Below are 19,428 nucleotides of genomic sequence, written 5' to 3' on the forward strand. Positions count from 1 at the left end.
ATGCCTGCGTGGCGGGAGGCCATGGCACGACCCTCGGTGACATCAGGGGCTTATAGTTGGATTAGCATCAACAGGCTCCACCTACTGGTGAATAAACCCCCCTGTTTTAGACTCACCCCTCTCTGAGGGGGTGGAGTCAGCTGACGTAATCCAATGCCTAAGCCAATACCTTTTCACTTGCTGTAATCAATAAAGTTCTTGCCCATTAACCTTATATCACGTGTCCTTGTGTTTTCATTCCACTATGCGGGGATCGGGTCCTCGAACCACAACAGAAGGTGTTTGTGGAACCAGCAGTGTGATCTCCATGGCTAGTATTATTGCTACTACTGCTTTTATTAAAGTTTTTTTTTTGTTTTGTTTTGCTGTTAGAGCACCAGCACTGCATAATGTCAAAGAGGAGAGGCCTTTCCCTCTGTTTGCTTACATATGAATCAACACAACGGAGGGAGCCAAAGGAGATGGTGGCCAGAGAAAACAGAAGTAAAATGCAAATTTATTTCATATGCATGTACTTCGGTTTAGTTAGATTAGGGCAGTCATCCCCAACCTGGTGCCAGATGTTCTGGACCACAACTCCCATCAGCCTCAACCAGTGAGCAGGGTTAATGAGAGTTGTAGTCAAACCACATCCAAAGGGCACCAGATATTGGGGGAATTTGGAGGATGTTATGGAAGCTAAGTTTGCACATCTTCAAAAATATGAGAAATGGAGAAAGTGAAGGAGTGAGATGGCATCACACAGGTGTTGTGGGATGCAGTTCTTGGCAAAAGGAGAAATGAGGAAGAGTGGAGCTGTTTGAAGGAAGTGGAGACCTTTGGGTGGTGGAGCTGAATAAGGCAAGGCCATGAACAGTGGTAGAGCACCTGCTTTGCGTGGATGGAAGGATGGAAATTCAATCCCAGGCACCTCCAGTTTATTTAATCTGTTCATTAATGAACTTTGTATTCTGCCCCGTAACATAAAGTTCCCTAGGAAGAACTGACAGTAAGAGCTGTTGGATGGGGGAATGGACTACTTTCCTTCGTTGGAGGTTTTTAAGCAATGGTTGGATGAGCATCTGCCAGGGATTATTTCGTTGAGACTCCTGCATTGCAAGGGGCTGAACTAGATGACCCTTGGAGGTAACCTCCCAACTTTGTGATTCTTTGTTTCCACGAGTAACTTACAGTAATAAATTATAAACAGGATTTAAATGCAAAACAAGACAGAAACACATGAAATCAAAACAAAAAAAGATAAAAGGACCAGGTAGTATGTGATAGAAATGACATGAAGCAGCTTCTGATGTTCCTCTCTGCATTGGGATACAAGTTGTGTGTGTGTGTGTGTGTGTGTGTGTGTGTGTGTGTGTGTGTAACAAGGCTGCGGATGGCTTTGAAGGTGAGAATGAGGAGTGTGTGCTGAGCCCAAAAGGAGACAGGAAGTGAGAGTAGGGTTTTCAAGAGGGAAATTGTGTGTTCAGATCAACGGCAATATATAACGTTTGGGTACATTTCCACCCCCCCCCCCGTTTAACGCTTATTACATATTGCTTATGCTTTGCCGGGCGCTGTGAGATTTGTTTCCACAACTTGTCTGGTTGTGTTTGTAGGATCCTTTATACCAACAAGACTTCTAGCTGCTACTCTCTCCCTTGCTACTCTTGTGCATGTCTTTCCACACACACACACACACCCAATATCAACATGGTTTATGCATATCAGGGCTGGCTTAAGAACCCCAGTGTGGAATGGATGCTGGCCACTCCTTCCCTCCCCTGCCCCAAGTAAAATGATGTGGACTTTGGCGGAAGGCCAGAGCTCACAACAGTAGTGATGTGATACAAGGAGGGCCAAAGGAAGCTCTTCCCAGATCTTGGAGAAAGTGAGCAGAAGGCATTCTCCTGTTAGATGCTTTGGGACTGCAAGCAGGGTACATTTTCTGTCTTTCAGCTTCAGACCCCTGTGTGCGGAGAGGAGGATCATTCTTTCAATTGTTGGTTCCAATTAACCAAATAACCAAATCATTAATTTAATTTGGACATGGTTTGCTGGGTAGTTCTAAGTCAGCATTCTGCTTTCCACCTTTATATCTCATATAGTGGGCAGTTTTGCACACACACTCAGATGTCCTGCAGGATTAATAATAATAATAATAATAATAATAATAATAATAATAATAATTTATTTATACCCTGCCCTTCTCAGTTTAAAAACCGGGCTCAGGGCGGCTAACAACAAATATAAAACATTTCTGCAGTTCTCTTTTTTTTTAAAAAAAGAGCTTTAATTATTTGAGAGCACAGATTGAATTAACCAGCATGAATGAAGAACACCCTTCAGAACAGCTGCTGGTGCTGCTTAATGTAAGGCAGCCTCTCTCCCCTGCAAGGGTGGCTTGGAAATCCCTCCACATGCCCTCGCCTGCATGCATTATACATTATTGTCCGTGTCAGTCCCTTCATCGCTTCCTCAGTCCTCTGGCAAGCCCTTGTCGGCTTATGCTTTGCCGGGCGCTGTGAGATTTGTTTCCACAACTTGTCTGGTCGTGTTTGTAGGCCACGGCACAGAAATGTGCAGCCCTGTCTAAATCTCTGCGCTGCAACTCTTTTAACTGTGGCGGGTGGTGCAGGAGGAAGTCAGAGACGTCACCGTTATAGTTTGTGGGAAGTGGGGCTGGATTTGCAAGTGGCCGTAGTCTTTTCTAGGTGCAGGGGCCATCCAACTGAGGAGTCTCTAGCTAGTGTGTTCTACATGTTCGTGTAGGGATGCAGGTGGTGCTGTGGTCTAAACACAATGTGGTGAGCTCCCATTGCTCTGTCCCAGCTTCTGCTAACCTATCAGTTCTAAAGCACGCCAGTGCAAGTAGATAAATAGGTACTGCTGTGGTGGGAAGGTAAACGGTGTTTCCGTGCACTCTGGTTTCTGTCATGGTGTCCCGTCATGCCAGAAGCAGTTTAGTCATGCTAGCCACATGACCTGGAAAGCTGTCTGTGGACAAATGCCTGCTCCCTCAGCCTGAAAGCAAGATGAGCGCCGCAACCCCAAGTCGCCTTTGACTGGACTTAACCATCCAGGAGTCCTTTACCTTTTTATCTACATGTTTACATACATAGTTTCAATATCCCAATTTTCCCATTCCAACTGATGCAATCGAAGATAATTTTTGTGCAATAAAATGGGCAGATGTAACACCATATCTCATTAAAGAGCTGCACATCTGCAAATCTGTGAAGGGTGTTCATATCCTGCACCCATCTGGCGTGATCTTCTTTAAAAGGCTTCTCACTTCAGCATTGCCACATAGGGGAGAGTGGGAGGAGTTCCATACACACCATACATTTAAAGCACCCCAGCCAAAGAATTTTGGGCGCTGTAATTTTCTCCAGCCATGCTACCAAAACAGCCCTGTGGGAAAGGTATTGATAACCTTTTCTTTGGTACTTTAATATTTTATTTATATATTTGTTATAATGCTTTGTTGTGGTCTTAAATGTAGTGTAATGTTTCTTGCAAGCTGCCTTGGAAGAAAGCTGTATCCTGAAAGGTTGGATATATAAACAATTCCAATAAATAAGCAGGTTTAAGAGTGTAGTGTGATTGTGCCTCGGTTTACGAGGGCCGGGATGGCCTGCTCTGGATCCTGTCGGCCAATTTAAAAGCGCAGATTTACAGGCCAGCAAATTGTGTGTTAGGAACAGGAGAACAACCTTGTCCATTCACTTTGAAAACTGCCAGGGATTTGGGAGCAAGCTCTGTGAAAAGCTTGCAAGACCTTGAGGAGCTTTGCAGACACTTCCCCACCCTCCAAATTGCTCGCAAATCCTTGATAATTTGTTCCCCTCTGTGCACAGTTTGCAATCTGCTTATTGAAACTAATGGAGGCAAGTTAAGTAAACATACGAGGGAGGCAGTGAGGACAAGGGGGCTAGCTGAGGCCATTTCTGGACCCAGATAGCCTGGCCTCAATTGTCCATGCTCTAGATAATTTTTTTGCCTGGACTATTGTAATGTGCTCTATACGGGGCTGCCCTTGAAGACAGTCCAGTGGCTGCAGCTAGTGCAGAGTGCATTTACTAGGTTGCTAAGAGGGGCAGCGTGAAGGGACCTTGTGCCACTGGTCCTGAAAGCCCTGCACTGGCTGCCAGTGAACTGCCAGGCCCAATTAAAGGTATAGGTGCTAGCATATCAAGCCCTAAATGGCTTGGGACCCAAATACCTGAACAAGTGCCTTCCTCAGTACCAACCACAGTGGACCCTCACTAATAGGTGAGACCTTGGTGGTGGTGGGGCCACCCCCAGGGGCTACCCAGTTAGCGCTGACCCAGGACAGGGTCTTCTCAGTGGTGGTTCCCCTGTTTTGTAGAATCCCTGCCCTAGTGTGATGTGCCTGTCCCCAACATTATTAACTTTCAGGAAAAAATTGAAAACATTTTTCTTTACCCTGGCATTTGGGGGCTGAAGAAGACTGTTCCTGGCAGCCCCAAGATCACTGGATGGAAGACTGTTTTTAGTTGTCATTGCTTTTAGAATGTTCTAACTCTTTCAGAATGTTCTTGTTTTTAAACTGTGTATCTGTCTGCTGCTCTGGTCTCCATCGGGAGGAAGGGTGGGGTATAAATTAAATGCATTAATAATAATAATAATAATAATAATAATAATAATAATAATAATAATAATAATAATAATAAATGCATAAATAGCTCCAGTCCCTGTTGCTGTCTTCTGTGAATTAGGGGGTGACTTTTTGAAGTGGCAGAGCCCTCTCCTGTGCTCACGAAGGCTACCTATACATGTCAGAACCCTCCCGCACCAAGTTTTTAAAATGTGCAAGCGGGGGTGGTGGTGGGGTTTGATAGAGGCTGGAGCTTACACAACCGTCCTCACCCCCACAAGTGTTTGCTTAATAAGTATGTAATTCCTGAAGGGGTCTTTGGTGTCCATTGATTTCAGGAGAAAAACAGGGGGCAAGAGGATTTTCTCTGGTAGGCTGATGTTTTGCTGCTGCCCACCGGCCCTTTTCAGGCATGAGGCCACCTCCTCAGCACGTTCTCTGCTGAAATCAATGGAGAGGCTATTTATTAATTTATAAATGTTTTCATGCCCGCCCTTCAATCATATTCCCAGGATGGTTTACAAAAAGACTAAAATGTAAAAACAACAGAAAAGGGGGAGAGAGTCACACAATTGTAAAAGCAGAATAAAACAGCAGTCTTCAAAATGCATCTAAAAAAAACCTAGGGATTTTATTTTTAAAAAAGGACCATGAAGCTGAACCTTTCTGGGTAGTGCATTCCACATCTGGGCTGTCACTGAGAAGGCTCCCAGGATTTCCTTTCTTCTTATTTACACATGTATTCATGGAGAAGAGGTTTTGAGCTTGATCTGCAGAAAGTTTGCCAGAATGATGATTGCCCTCTATATTTCTTGCCAATTAATCAGTGCCAGTACACTCTTGCTTATAGGGAGGGAATTAGCAATTAACGCCAAGGTAAATGCAGATAAAATAGTATTTATTTACACAGACTTGGTAAATAACAACCTGGGTTCACCTCAGATGGAGGCCCTCAACTGAAGATCTTAATGTATGGGTAAGAGATGGGGTTCTTCAAGCACACTAGTCCAACAACATATGAAAGCCTTTAAACGTCCAAAACAGCAATGTGAATTGGGCCTGTGATGGTGATGCCATCCCATCAATTTTGTTAAACCATCTTAAGAAGGTAAGAAGAGGTCTGCTGGATCAGACCAATTGCCCATCCTGTTCTCACAGTGGCCAACCAGATGCCTTTGGGGAAACCTGTTAGCAGGATCAGAGCACTAGAACAGTCTCCCCCTCCTGTGGTTTTCACCAATTTTAAAACATGCTTCAAAAACCCCAGCTCCACACTGCATTTGACTGAGCTTCAAAACATCCTCCAGCGGACTAAAAAATTGCTTGAAAGCATTTGAAGTGGTGGTGGGATGGGGATCTTAATTTCAAACGCCCACCCCATGCTTTCCCTGCCCCCCCCATGGGTCGTTGGCTTCTTCTACGCAGTCCTGTCCATCACATTGCAGCTTCTGCTGAGTGTGTCGGACAGCAATAGCCAATGTAGAATGCCCTTCGCCCCAGACAGCATAGCCAGCAGCCAGGGACGATGGGAGTTGTAGTCCAAAACATCAGGAAGAAACCACATGGGCTGCCTCTGCTAATAATAATAATAATAATAATAATAATAATAATAATAATAATAATTTATTATTTGTACCCCGCCCATCTGGCTGGGTTTCCCCAGCCACTCTGGGCGGCTTCCATAGAAACCAAAAAACACTAAAATATCATACATTGAAAACTTCCCTGAACAGGACTGCCTTAAGATGTCTTCTGAATGTCAGGTAGTTGTTTATCATTTTGACATCTGATGGGAGGGCGTTCCACAGGGCAGGCGCCACTACAAAAAAGGCCCTCTGCCTGGTTCCCTGTAGCTTTGCTTCTCGCAATGAGGGAACCGCCAGAAGGCCCTCAGCGCTGGACCTCAGCGTCCGGACAGAACGATGGGGGTGGAGACGCTCCTTCAGGTATACTGGGTCGAAGCCGTTTAGGGCTTTAAAGGTCAACACCATCACTTTGAATTGTGCTCAGAAATGTACTGGGAGCCAATGTAGGTCTTTCAAGGCCGGTGTTGTGTGGTCTCGGCGGCCGCCCCCAGTCACCAGTCTAGCTGCCGCATTCTGGATTAGCTGTAGTTTCCGAGTCACCTTCAAAGGTAGCCCCACGTAGAGCGCATTGCAGTAGTCCAAGCGGGAGATAACTAGAGCATGCACCACTCTGGCGAGACAGTCCGCGGGCAGGTAGGGTCTCAGCCTGCGTACCAGGTGGAGTTGGTAGACAGCTGCCCTGGATACAGAATTGACCTGCGCCTCCATGGACAGCTGTGAGTCCAAAATGACTCCCAGGCTACGCACCTGGTCCTTCAGGGGCACAGTTACCCTATTCAGGACCAGGGAGTCCTCCACACCAGCCCGCCTCCTGTCCCCCAAAAACAGTACTTCTGTCTTGTCAGGATTCATGAGCTGCAGGAGCAAAATTCACACTTGCATAGGAGTGGAGTGGTGCAAAAGTGGATGCAGCTTTCTTGCATGGCTGGACCAACTTTGTACTAGTTTTTTTTGTAAGCTGTCTCCCCCGCCCTCTGCGTCTTGCATCTCTCTGCTTACTTATGGGCCCCCAAATCCGCACGGAAAATTATCAAAAAGGATTTTGCGGTCTGAACAAAGTTTAACCTTCAGTATACCTGAAGGAGCGTCTCCACCCCCATCGTGGTCCAGTGCTGAAGGCCTTCTGGTGGTTCTCTCGCTGCGAGAAGCCAAGTTACAGGGAACCAGGCAGAGGGCCTTCTTGGTAGTGGCACCCCCCCCCCCGTGGAACGCCCTCCCATCAGATGTCAAAGAGAAGAACAACTACCAGACTTTTAGAAGACATCTGAAGGCAGCCCTGTTTAGGAAAGCTTTTAATGTTTAATAGATTATTGTATTTTAATATTCTGTTGGAAGCTGCCCAGAGTGGCTGGGGAAACCCAGCCAGAAGGGCGGGGTAGATATAATAAATTATTATTATTATTAACCTTCACACTTGTAAAAAGCCAGGTTCATTGTGGTGCAATGGACATAACCTTGCTCAGCTCTGTGGATGCTGGTGTGGGGTGGTGGGTGGTTGAGGATCCCACTCTTATTTTTAGAAAGGACAGAAAGTACTTAAGGGTTATAAAAGGTTAATGCTTTGGAGTCTATACTAAGAAACTTGGCATAGTTAATCACTGCGCCAGGGAATTTTCCTAACCGGAATCCACTTACTGGTTGTTTATAGACATCAGATTACGATAGTACATGCTAAACTTGCTACCTTGTCGTGAGACATCCCGACAGACCTCTTACCATGTGACGCATTGTACAGATCCCTGACGGATAAACAGAAAGACAAACAAGAGATATTCAGCGGGTGAAATTAGTTTTAGACTTTGGATTCCATGGTCCCGTCTCTTCATTTGTTACACCTGTTGCATTTCTCCCATAGGGCTCAAGGTGGCGTACATGGTTTCCCCTCTCTCCATTTTGTCGTCACAACAACCCTGCGAAGTAGGTTAGGCTGAGAGACAGGGGCTGGCCCAAGGTCACCCAGTGAGCTTCTTGGCTGAGTGGGGACTCCCACTAACCACTACACCACACTGGCTGTCAGTGCACATAACCCTTTTAGATGGTTATGTGTTAACTGCACTTCAAAATGCCCTGTTATTTTTTTGGACCCTCTCCAAAGTCCTACTCTAATGGTATCACTGGAAATCTACTGTAAAGGGTAAAACTCCTATATTTGAAGTAAAAAATACACTTCCCAGCCACATAAGGTTCTTTTTCACCCCCCCCCCACGGCAGCAGGGAGGTAGTTGAGAAGGAAAGCAAGTGTATTATACTGCTTGCCCTAGAGGTGCTTCAGGGATATTAAGAGTACCACAAGAAGATTATACTGTTTACAAGATAAAAGGGTATGTGACAAAGGTTTATATTTAGAGCACTCCGTATGAGGGAGCGGGGTGTTCTTTTTAGCGCACCAAGAATGTGCTTCTTTCTGTATAGGATGCTTGCAATTACACGCCATTTGTCCAGAACGCAGCAGCAGCGATCACGCCCCCAGATTTCGAATGTTTCCTGCAACGGCAGACTTCAAGCACGCTGAGAAATAATTCAAAATGGCAACAGATGCGGAGGCCGTTTTAGCAGTTCTCTGTTCAACTCTGTTCAACTCGAGGGCCAATTGAGACATTAGGGCACAAATGGGCATTTCCACACACCGCAGTGCTCCACACACCAGCCGTAATCACCCAGAATTCCTTTACGATGTACACCAGCCCAGTTTTGGCCATCTCCACAGCAGCGGCAGAAACTGCCACGAATTCTTCGCGCAAGTGCGGAGACACCACAGAGATCAGAGTGAGCGGGAAAAGAGTCAGCAGCTTCTGCTGCTCTTAAAGGCTCTTGGTGGATGCCAGGCAGTAGCAAAGTGCAAAGGAAATGGGCTTTGTGGTTCTGGGTCTAATCTCATCTTTTTCTAAAATTCATTTACAGTGGACGCTCAGGTTGCGAAAGTGATCTGTGCGGTAGGCACGTTCGCAACGTGCAGTATCTGCAACCTGCAGCGCCGTGTCTGCGCAGGCGCAGGCGCAGGTTGCGATTCGGTGCTTCTGTGCATGTGCAAAGCATGACTTAGTAGTTCTGCACATGCGCAAGCGGTGAAACCTGGAAGTAACCCATTCCGGTACTTCCAGGTTTTGGTGCGTCTGTAACCGGAAAACACACAACCTGAAGCGTCTGTAACCCGAGGTATGACTGTATTGGTGTGTGTGTTTTTCTTTTTATAAAGCTCCCAAAGAAGAAAATAAAATAAAATTGGGATTAAGGAGATTTTTCAGGATGGTGGGGTTTGTGTGTGTGCTATGTCCCGTTGTTGTGGTACTGGTGGCGCGCACTCTTCTTCTGACAGGAAATGCTTGAGGGGGGAGGAAACACACAAAAAATGTGGGGTTGAAGAGGGTCAGTTGTGGGTAAGTGAGCAAAGTCCCTATTTTGATCTGAGGAATATTAGAGGGTATGAGTTTCTTGTGCACAGATGGCAGGAAACTATCTAAAGTTGACTGAACAGTTGTTAGGTCACACAAGCTAACCAAACAAGTGAAAAATATGGTATATGCTTTGATAGGTGACCTACATGTGAAGAGATGTGAAAACTGCAAAAGAGAGAGCTTTAGCCTTGGATTCAGACAGAAACCAAGCATTGGTCTGATTCTCTCTCCAGCTTGCTGCTTTTCTTTTGACTCGTATCACTGCAATTTTCAGCTCAGGATTTGTCCTTCTGCCTAAGGGGTCCCACCCATTTCCCAGTCTCAAGCCAATTCCTTTGTTCCACCTAATGGACCATCACTCAGGTGATCACCCGCTCAGGAAGCTAGCCTGGCTTATATTTAAACACTTGCTGGATCCAGGGGTTAGAAGGGTCTTGGCATGCAGCCTACTTCCCCCCATTTTCCCCAAAAACCTCACAGCACTACTATTGTTGCCTTGAAAAGTCCATTCATGCTAACACACTTTCCCCTCTTAACCAACAGGAAAGAATTGGTACCTGGTGCATTTGGACCTCACAGTGACAGATGTAAATGACAATGTCCCTGAATGGGTCATGGAGCCTTTCCCTTACCTAGCAACTGTTTCCCCTAAAGCTGCAGCAGGCACAAAAGTGTACAAGCTCTTGGCTAAGGATCAAGATGAAGATGAAAATGGAGCCGTCGAATATTTTCTGGTAGAAGGTAAACGCAGCTTCTAAAAGCACAGGTGGAGTGTTTCTGTGTGGATTTGTGTATTCTACCCCCCTTCCTGTCTCACTCTGTACTTGGTGGGGCTTTTTTGGTATTTATTTCTACAACACCATTCTGATCAAAACTGGTCAAATTAACTATTATTTAAAGACAGTGGAGACTGGTGCCGATTGGGACCAGAAGGGTAAAAAGCAGGGAGGCCAACAGCAGGTGGCGCCAGAGACAAAGACAGGCAGATGCAACAGGAAGCCCCGTATTCCCCACTTTCCTGCTGAGTTCTACAAAGGCAACACTAAGAGGAGAAAGAGGAAGCTGACAGTCACTGCCACCCCCAAGGCCAGGCTTCCTCAACCTCGGCCCTCCAGATGTTTTGAGACTACAATTCCCATCATCCCTGACCACTGGTCCTGCTAGCTAGGGTTCATGGGAGTTGTAGGCCAAAAACATTGGGAGGGCCGAGGTTGAGGAAACCTGACCAAGACTAATTGTTAGTAAGGATGCAGGCAGCTGGTGGGCTGGTTGAGGGCAGACTGAACTTCAGGGAGTCTTGTTCACCCAAAGGGGTGAATGAGAGGGAGGGGCTGTAGGTCAGTTGGAGAGTACATGCTTTGCGTCCAGAAGGTCCCAGGTGCAACCTGTTTCACCTGTAGTTAAATGCATCTCAAGCTTCTCTGGGAAGGACCCCAGCAGATTGGCTCAGCAGGAACATTTGGACCCACTGGCCTTGCTGCCACCTCACCCCTTCTGGAAGGAAGCCATGACTCATCTGTTGGGATGTCAGCCTTTGCCTTACCATGCCATCTGCTGCTGACTCCCGTCTACCTCCTTGAACTAACCAGGAGCCACTTATGAGCTCTTAAGAAACTTGATTTCTCCTCCCCTTCCACCCCGAGTTCCTGGTTATGTCAGAATGTTCAAGCGGACATTTGCAGCTAAGAGGTGGAGATAGCTCCTGTGGTTATATGTCCCTATCCAGCCCCTTCCTCCCAAAGGAGCTCCACCCCCAACAGATTGAAAGCATGGGTGAGGCTTAATGTTAAACCAGTTACCCACTTCAAAACATGAATCTGTTCAAAAACCTTGTAAGCTAAAGCCTGGAAAGTCGTTAAAAAAGTCTACATTTCCTTCATTTATAACCACTAAAACCCCCTTGGAAGCAGGAGAAAAGGGGGGGGGGGACTTTGTTTAAGCCTGCAGGAGAGGGAGTGAAGAAAGATAAGTTTCCACTGTCTCTAACCTGGGAACGGGGTGTCAGAGACAGAAATTGTTGGAGAGGTTCACTGACTGTGAATGGAATACTTTGACAGATAGCTAAAGAAGAGAAATAAACTGATTCCAATGTTGCCTTTTGCATTCTAAAGAAACAAAATATCTGAAAAATGAAAGTAATTTTCCTTTGTTGGATTTGCCTTAAAAAGATGGATACAAATAGAAATTGTCTCCTCTAGAGGGAGCTTGCTAAATTGTTGCTGCAGTCTACTTGAGGACTCTACAGCTGTGAGATTAAGATCGTGGGACCAGTCCTTTTGACCTTGAATAAAAATGAGCTGGGAGGAAGTTTTGGTGCTTGCTTTATGCAAGACAAGTGCTTTGTTGTATTAAGTTTCTTTTTTTTAAAAAAAGATACTTATTAAGGTTTTCAAAATATTACAAAATACAAAAAGAAAAAAGAAAAATACAAAATAAAAATAGTTAAAAACAATTCAGTCTTTCAATCACTTATCATTCATTTGCTTATTTCCCTCCTCGCGCCTCCCTTTTCTGTATTCCAGTTCAGTTTGTTAGTTCAGCAAATCCCTCCCCTCTTTGTTCATCCTAGTCTTCAGTCTTAAAATATTGTAACATTAGATTTTTACCTATTAATAGTCCATTTTCTCATATTCCCTTATAATATTACAGCTAGAGACCACTTAGTTTCTATCCAACATCATTCTAACAGTCATTAATTTTACAATATTTCTGTAAATAGTCTTTAAACTTTTTCCAATCTTCTTCCACCGACTCTTCTCCCTGGTCTCGGATTCTGCCAGTCATTTCTGCCAGTTCCATATAGTCTATCACCTTTGAGTATTAAGTTTCAAGCTCTAAGGTATTTTACGGTAAGATAAGGTTAAATAAATCAAGGCAATTTGAATAACAGAATATGGGGAAAGATGGAAAGGATTTGTTGAGTTAATTAATAGGCTAAATTGTTAAGATAAATTATTCAATTTTTTTTTGAGAAAGATGGAAAGAATTTGCTGAAATAACTAATTAAACTAGAATACAAAAAGGGAGGTGTGAGGAGGTCAATGAAACAAGCAAATGGAAGTTAAAGATACGTAATATGGGATTTGTGGGTGTGGGTTTTTTTGCTGTATTGTTGTATTGGTTTTTATGCTTTTTTTTCTTCTTTTTTATGTATTGTAGTGTTGTTTCCTATTTTTTCTTTTCTGTAATTCTGAAACTTTTAATAAATACTATTTAAAAACAACAGCAACAAAACATGAATCTGTTGACCACGGTCCCGAACACAATTGTTGTTTTTTTGCTCCTTCGCAGGTGGAGAGAACAGATTTGAAGTGGAAAAAGATACCGGCTGGATCAAAACAACTGGTTTGCCTCTGGTGAAGGAGAGGGAATATTTGCTGACTGTGCTGGCAGCTGACAAACCAGGGCGCCAGGGCTCCCCTGCCTCAGTGTCTGTAGTTGCCGGACGTCGAGCGCCACAGTTTGCCAACACGTCGTACTCCGTTTACGTCCCTGAAAATCTGCCACTGGGAGAACCGTGAGTGCCAAAATTGTGATGAAGGATGTGTCCTGCACCTTTAATGGCATTTTGAGAACAGGCCTCTTCAGTTAGCTTTCTATCAGAGAGAACGAAAGTTTAAGTTCAGCTGATGTGTGCTGCTTGTTAATAAATTATGAGTCCTAAATTACTATATTGAATTGGGGAACTCCTTACAGAAGACAACACAAGCAGGAGGTCGATTGGTTTAATCAAAAGGTTGAATAGTGCAAACAGAAAACCTCAAGGCACAGAAAATCAGCTAATAAAGTTCCATAATTTTGTTGTAGCTGAAACTGAGCTGTGTCTAAGGAACAGATGGGGACAGGAATACTGGAAGTAGAGACACACACAGTAGTTGGCACATCCAGGCAGCTGCTGTGCACCAGAGCTGTGATAAGTTGCAGAAGGTTAGACTACATGATCCCTGGTACCCCTCCCAATCTACATTTCTATTATTCTAAGTGCCACTTGTACCAGTGCCCACCCTGAGCCCCTCATGCTTGTTGGCTGAGCAGCCATTTTAATTTCCCACAATGCCCCAAAATGACACTTTTCCCAGGGGACTGTGGGGAATAAAATAATTGACGCGTAGCCATTGTTGTCTAGTAAATCTCCTGACCTGGAGGCCCTTGAAACTACAGATAGCACCCCATTTTTTGTGTGTGTATGAAGGGGGGAAGAGGCCAAAACCAAAAGAAGCAGATGTCCCCCTCAGTCTGAATTCTCCTTCCACCCCTCAATTAATGAGTCAGTTTTGCTCAGTTATATCCCTGCTAAGTCAATGAGGCCTTTGGAAGTGTCACTGTTAGTGACCCCCACTTGGTTCCGACACACAACTTGTATCCTGCAAGAGCTGTAAGTTCAGTATTGTGGGCCAATTTCTATGGAAGCCCCTCCTGGGTAAGAGCCTTTTGAACTTCTGCCAGTCTACAAAAGACCTTTTGATTTCAGGATTCCAATTTTATGGTTAGTTTAAGCAGATTTCATCTTCATTGCATCATTTCAGCCCTACTGTACAGTGCTTAAAGCCTACGGTATTAAAGCGGTATATAAATTGTTGAAAGAAAAGGAAACATTAATACTTATTGAACATAATGAACATTAAAACATATCGAATTTCTCTGGCTTTCAAATGACGCCTTGTCAGTGCAAATGGGTTGGTTGTAGGAGGCCTCCCCATTGAACTGAGCCAACGGATTGCACTTGCCTGCTCACATGAGGTGATATACTATATAGCAACTCATCCTCTTTTCAGGATAAGAACTATTATAATCCTGCCAGATGTAGGACTTGACCCATTAAAGTCTAGGAGACTCCCATGTACTTTGCTGAACTTTGGAGCTCATCTGACAATCTGTCATAATTTAGTGCATGTGTTATCGGATTAAACTTAAATGGTTTACTATCCGATTTACTGCCCCTGCATTCTAAGAACCATGTTTTCTTGCTGAAGCTGCCTCGAAAGCAAAACCAAAAATTGGCCACCATGGGATCGGCTCTTCTGTCGTGCTTCTTCATTAGGCGCACAGCGAGCATGTGTTTGCGGGAAGAATGTGATCCTTTACTAAATCTGCTTGAAGATCATCTGGATGTCTGGAGCTTCTCAAACGTGTATACATTTATTATACCAGCATGAAACTAGATTTTGATGGGATGCTCCCGGGCGATTCTGGCTGTACTAAAAAGCCCCAAATGTTGAATTGGGGTAGGGAACCTTTTTCCCCTGTTGAAAGTCCGTTGACCTCCTATGAAAAGGGTCAATTGTGGTCTGGAGCTGATGGTGTATGGCGGTGGAACCACTGGTGGGAAGAGTTTGCAGCACTGCAGGGATGCTCTGTGCCATCCCATATCTCTTTCTCTGTGTATGCCCACCTGTGCCCTCTTTTCTGCCTGGAAGTGTCCCCCCCCCCCCCGCACCGCTTGACACAAGCGCCAATGGATTGATTGCAGGGGGATTACACTCTCCATGTCTCCACCCGTTCCTCCCTCGTTTTCCCACCCACCCCTTTGACATAAGTCTGAATGGACTGGGAAGTAAAATACAAAGGGGATCTCTCCCTTTATCCCTGGGGGAAGACCCAGAAGACCCAAGAGAGGTGGATAGATCAGCTGCTTTCTTGTACAACAACTCCCAAGGGGCTGACATTGAGCCCAGGACCAAACTTAAAGACTTCCGCTGTCGCTATATGCTTGCTAGGAGTGGTTAGTTAGCAGCAGGCCTCTTATTTACCTGTTGAAATGGTAATGTGTAGAAATCTGAAAGTATTTCCCTGCACCCCACCACCCTAGAGATAGCACGCAGGGCAATGTATTTGGCACTGGATGCCAAACTGAAGACTTAGTTCTTCAACAATAACTGAGCTATGCTGCAAGTCAATAATGTGTCATTTTTGTGTGTGTATGTTATCAAGAAAAACAAGAAGAAAACCCATTTTTTTGCCATGATTGTTCAGCCTGTCATGCGTAAGAAAACAACTAAGGCTGCAATGAAGCAGGCTGCGAAAATGCATTCCTAATGCAGTTTCCCAGCAAGTAATCCTGATGGCTTTTGAAAGCTTTCCATCGTCGTCCTCCCAGTCATTTTGTTTCCTGATCTTCCACACACATTGAGCTTGAGAGCATGGGAAGAAAAGAAAAAAAGACACAATACATCCCCAGCCATATAAAAGGCAATGCGAAGCAATTACATTATGACAAACCGTAATAAAGAAGAGTGACGGACGATCCAAACAATTTTAATTCACAGTTCTGTTACCAGCAAGGACAGCACGAAACACCCTCTGATAGCAGCAACAGTCAAGTGTGCTCTTTTCAGGCGCTTTAGAGGGAGGCGTGATGCCCTGTGGCTGTACCTCCATTCATGGATGAGAGGGGTCTCTCAATGGCTACTAGCCATGATGGCTATGCTGTGCCCTCCACAATTGGAGGCAGCAATGCTTCTGAATACCAGTTGCTGGAAATGGCAGGTGGGGAGAGGGCTCTTGTGCTCAGGTCCTACTCGTGGGTTTCCCATAGGAATCTGGTTATGAAAACAGGGTGATGATGGGTCATTGGCCTGATCCAGCAGGCTCTTCTTATGTCCTTACAGCTATCCAGTGTCAAGGCCAGGTGGCCACTTTGCCCTGAGCACAGCAGAATGCCCAGGAGCAGGGCCCCCAGGTTACCAATAAGCTTTTGGGGAACGAGCCCCATTTTGGGCAAAGAGATTGCTGCACTGCAGTGGGTTGGACTAGATGACCCTTGTGGTCCCTCCCAGCTCTACAATTATATGATTCCAGGCCTGTTCTCCATCCCTGGTAAACTCAGCCAGGGACAGTCAGTGCTGCTCTTGCCTTGCACAGCTCTGATTCTTCACCTTTTTGGAGTTCTATCCTGGGCTGTGTTCCTTAGTTATACTGAGTATAGGTTCACACCATACATTTAAAGCAAACAATTTTCCCCAAAGAATACTGGGAATTGTCATTTTTAAGGGTGCTGGGAACTGTAGCCCTGTGAGGGGGTGAAACTACAGTTCCCAGGATTCTTTCTTTGGGGGGAGGGGAAACTGTGTGTTTTAAGTGTGCGTTGGATGTGCTTCACATGCTTGGTGTAGATCTAGATGCGATGTGATGTTCCATAATTATATTAAAAATTTTGTCAGTTTCCAAAGTGGAGCAGCGTCCTATGAAAATGTTAGAAACCAACTTCCTCTTGCGCTGTTCATTGTTGATTTCTTTTAACCTTTTCCAGGTTCCTGACCGTGTCTGCTTTGTCACATCAAAACAAGTCCCTGAGCTACAGCCTCTTAACTAATCCGAACGGCCTGTTCGGCATTAACCAGGGGACAGGGGACATCTACTTCAGCCGAAATCTGGATTACGAGAATGGTCAGCACCAGTACCTCCTCCTGGTTCAAGCAAGAGAAAACCAGGGACAGCTCAGCAGCACTGTTGAGGTCAGCAACCCTTAGCAGCAATGCACATTCAATTCTCCGCTCCAGTCAATTCCCTCTGTTTCCAGTGTCCCAAGCTGTGAGTGCCATTGCTGATTTAGCCAGGACAGCATTGCGTACGCAGAATAGGGAGGTGCCAGCAGCCTGGGGGGGCGGGAAATACTGAAGTTTGCCAAAGTACAAACAAACTTAAGAGATGGGGGGAGGAGCAACAGCAAACAACAACCCAGTGAGAACTAACTGTGTCCAGTGGCTGTGCAATGCAATTTGGTGTGGCGGCAGGTGGGGGTGGGGGCAAATGGAATGGAGTGGCTGGAATCCTGAACTGGTGAGTTTTCATGAGGCTTTTGTTTACCAAAAATCCAGAAAGTGCTGCAGAAGCTTGGAGGACTGAATCTAAAATGGGGGGAAATGAGAGAACTGTAGTTGAACAGGTTTTTCCATCCCAGTTTGAAAACGACTTTTCAAAAAGAAACTCGCTGAAAAATATTGGAGGAACTTGAGAGAAATCCTAACATCTTACATTACAAACTGCGGATACTCAGTAGCAGCAGTGGCCAGGGTGGTAGGATGTGGAGCCACGAAGCTGCCCTCTTGACAGTGGGGTGGCTGCAGTGAGTTGGGGAGCTGTGCAGACGCACAAGAGGAGCCAATCGACTTTTTGTGCTGCTAAACACTCCCTTGCCTTGTCCTTTTTCTAGGTTTGGGTTGTGATCACAGACGTGAACGACTGTGCACCAGAATTCCAGCAGTCGATCTACACCAAAGACAACGTCCCCGAAACCGTGACTGTAACAACTGCACTTTTACAAGGTTTGCAAAACATTTTCGCAATTTGTTGTCAGACTTGCCCCTCGACTCACCTGGAATCCTCGAGAGCCATCATTGCCATTGCCATTACTTGGTTAAAGCATAGACCAGGTACAGCCAATGGCCGTACTCTCCAGGTCATGTCACCCAACAGATCCATAACCGCTGATGGCAGGAGCTGGATCCTTAGCAACCCCTGAAGTTAACCCCTTGGCTCCCTCTGTTGTACCGATGAATTGATGGATCCATGGTTTGATTTCCGTATGAGGTTTCTTCTTACAACTTCCTCTGCCTCTGTATATTTGGTCAGCTCTTATCCTTCTGCAGTCCCTCCCGCGTGTGTTATTGGATAGGACGTTTTCAACATATGCATCTTGAAGGCTGAAGATTACATCAGCTTCACACATACTTAGGAAAAAACACACAGCTGTGCATATGGCAACTGCCCAAATGAAGCCACCTCAATGTAGTTGTTATTTATTTACACGAAAGACGCCATGCGTTTTTTTTCTGCCCCCCTACCTCATTTAATCCCCACAACAGCCCTGTGGGGTAGGTTAGACTGAGAGACCATGACTGGCCCAAGGCCACCCAGTGAGCTTCCTGGCTGAGTAGGGATTTGATTCCTGGTCTCTCCCAGGACTCAGTCTGACACTAACCACTACATCACACTGTCTCTCATGGCCTTTGTGCCTTTGGACAACTTCATTGCTGAGCATGGAGTATAAAGGCCCCAGGCCTAACTTGCAGTCCACAGAGCTTGCAGAGCCAGCATGATGTAGCCTTAACTCTGTTATTAAACCAGCATCTTGGTTTTTTTGTTTTTAAATCCTTGAATATAATGTTTTGCAAGCAAAAAATCCTGAAAGGTCTCCTCCCTCCCCACCCTTTGCCCCAACAGTGTCAGCCCATGACTGTGATTCTGAAGAAAATGCGGAAATCATCTATTACACCCTGAGCTCAGAGTTCAGCATTTCCAGCCACGGCACCATCTTCCCAGCCACAGAGCTGGATTACGAGCGTCCTAATCACCTGTATGAGTTCGTAATCATGGCGGTGGATAAAGGAGAGCCCCCAAGAACTGGGACCGCGACGGTCAGGATCCGCCTCTCAAACATCAATGACGAAGTTCCCAGGTTCTCACAAACAATGTAAGTATACGCCCCTTGTTGTTGTTGTTGATGATGCTTCAGATGTCGTTTGATTAGTACCATGTCAGAGTTTCCATGCGATGATTGCGGCATCCTGGTGGTGTTTGATCATCCCCAGGTCATTGTGTGGAATGAGGTGAGATTTTGGGGGTGCCAGTAATAGCTGTATGTTCCCACTGGGATTGATTCATGTGGTCCCTTATAAGCCAACCCTTCCTCAAGATCAGGGGTCAGCAAGGTTTATCTTCCCTGGGCCAGATCGGTTCTACAGAGATCCCTCCATGGGCTGGATTGTTTGTGCCCCCACGGTTTTCGGTGTCTGGATCATGGCTGGCTGGGCAGACACTGCTATGGTGGGGATGAGGGTTTAAAATGCTGAACAGTCACCCACCCGGAAGCATTTTACAGTGTTCCTTACACAGGTGCTGCAGTATTTCA

General features: G+C 45.5%; 1 protein-coding gene across 4 annotated transcripts in view; it reads left to right on the top strand.

The window, feature by feature from the left end:
* The window catches only part of LOC310711506 (neural-cadherin-like), a 105,922-nt gene that overhangs the window by 25,056 nt on the left and 61,438 nt on the right, over positions 1-19,428 (top strand). For all 4 annotated transcript variants that reach the window (XR_014528511.1, XM_083513384.1, XM_083513385.1 and 1 more), the window contains exons 2-6: positions 10,122-10,319; positions 12,870-13,095; positions 16,828-17,032; positions 17,731-17,842; positions 18,741-18,990. Coding sequence is in view for 3 of the 4 variants with exons in the window: in XM_083513384.1 (XP_083369510.1) it covers positions 10,122-10,319; positions 12,870-13,095; positions 16,828-17,032; positions 17,731-17,842; positions 18,741-18,990 (991 nt within the window). In the remaining variant the exon portion in view is untranslated. The remainder of the gene's footprint in view (positions 1-10,121; positions 10,320-12,869; positions 13,096-16,827; positions 17,033-17,730; positions 17,843-18,740; positions 18,991-19,428) is intronic.

This window comes from Podarcis liolepis (genome assembly GCF_965112155.1).
Source record: "Podarcis liolepis genome assembly, chromosome: 7".
In the NCBI taxonomy this organism is placed as follows: Eukaryota; Metazoa; Chordata; class Lepidosauria; order Squamata; family Lacertidae; genus Podarcis; species Podarcis liolepis.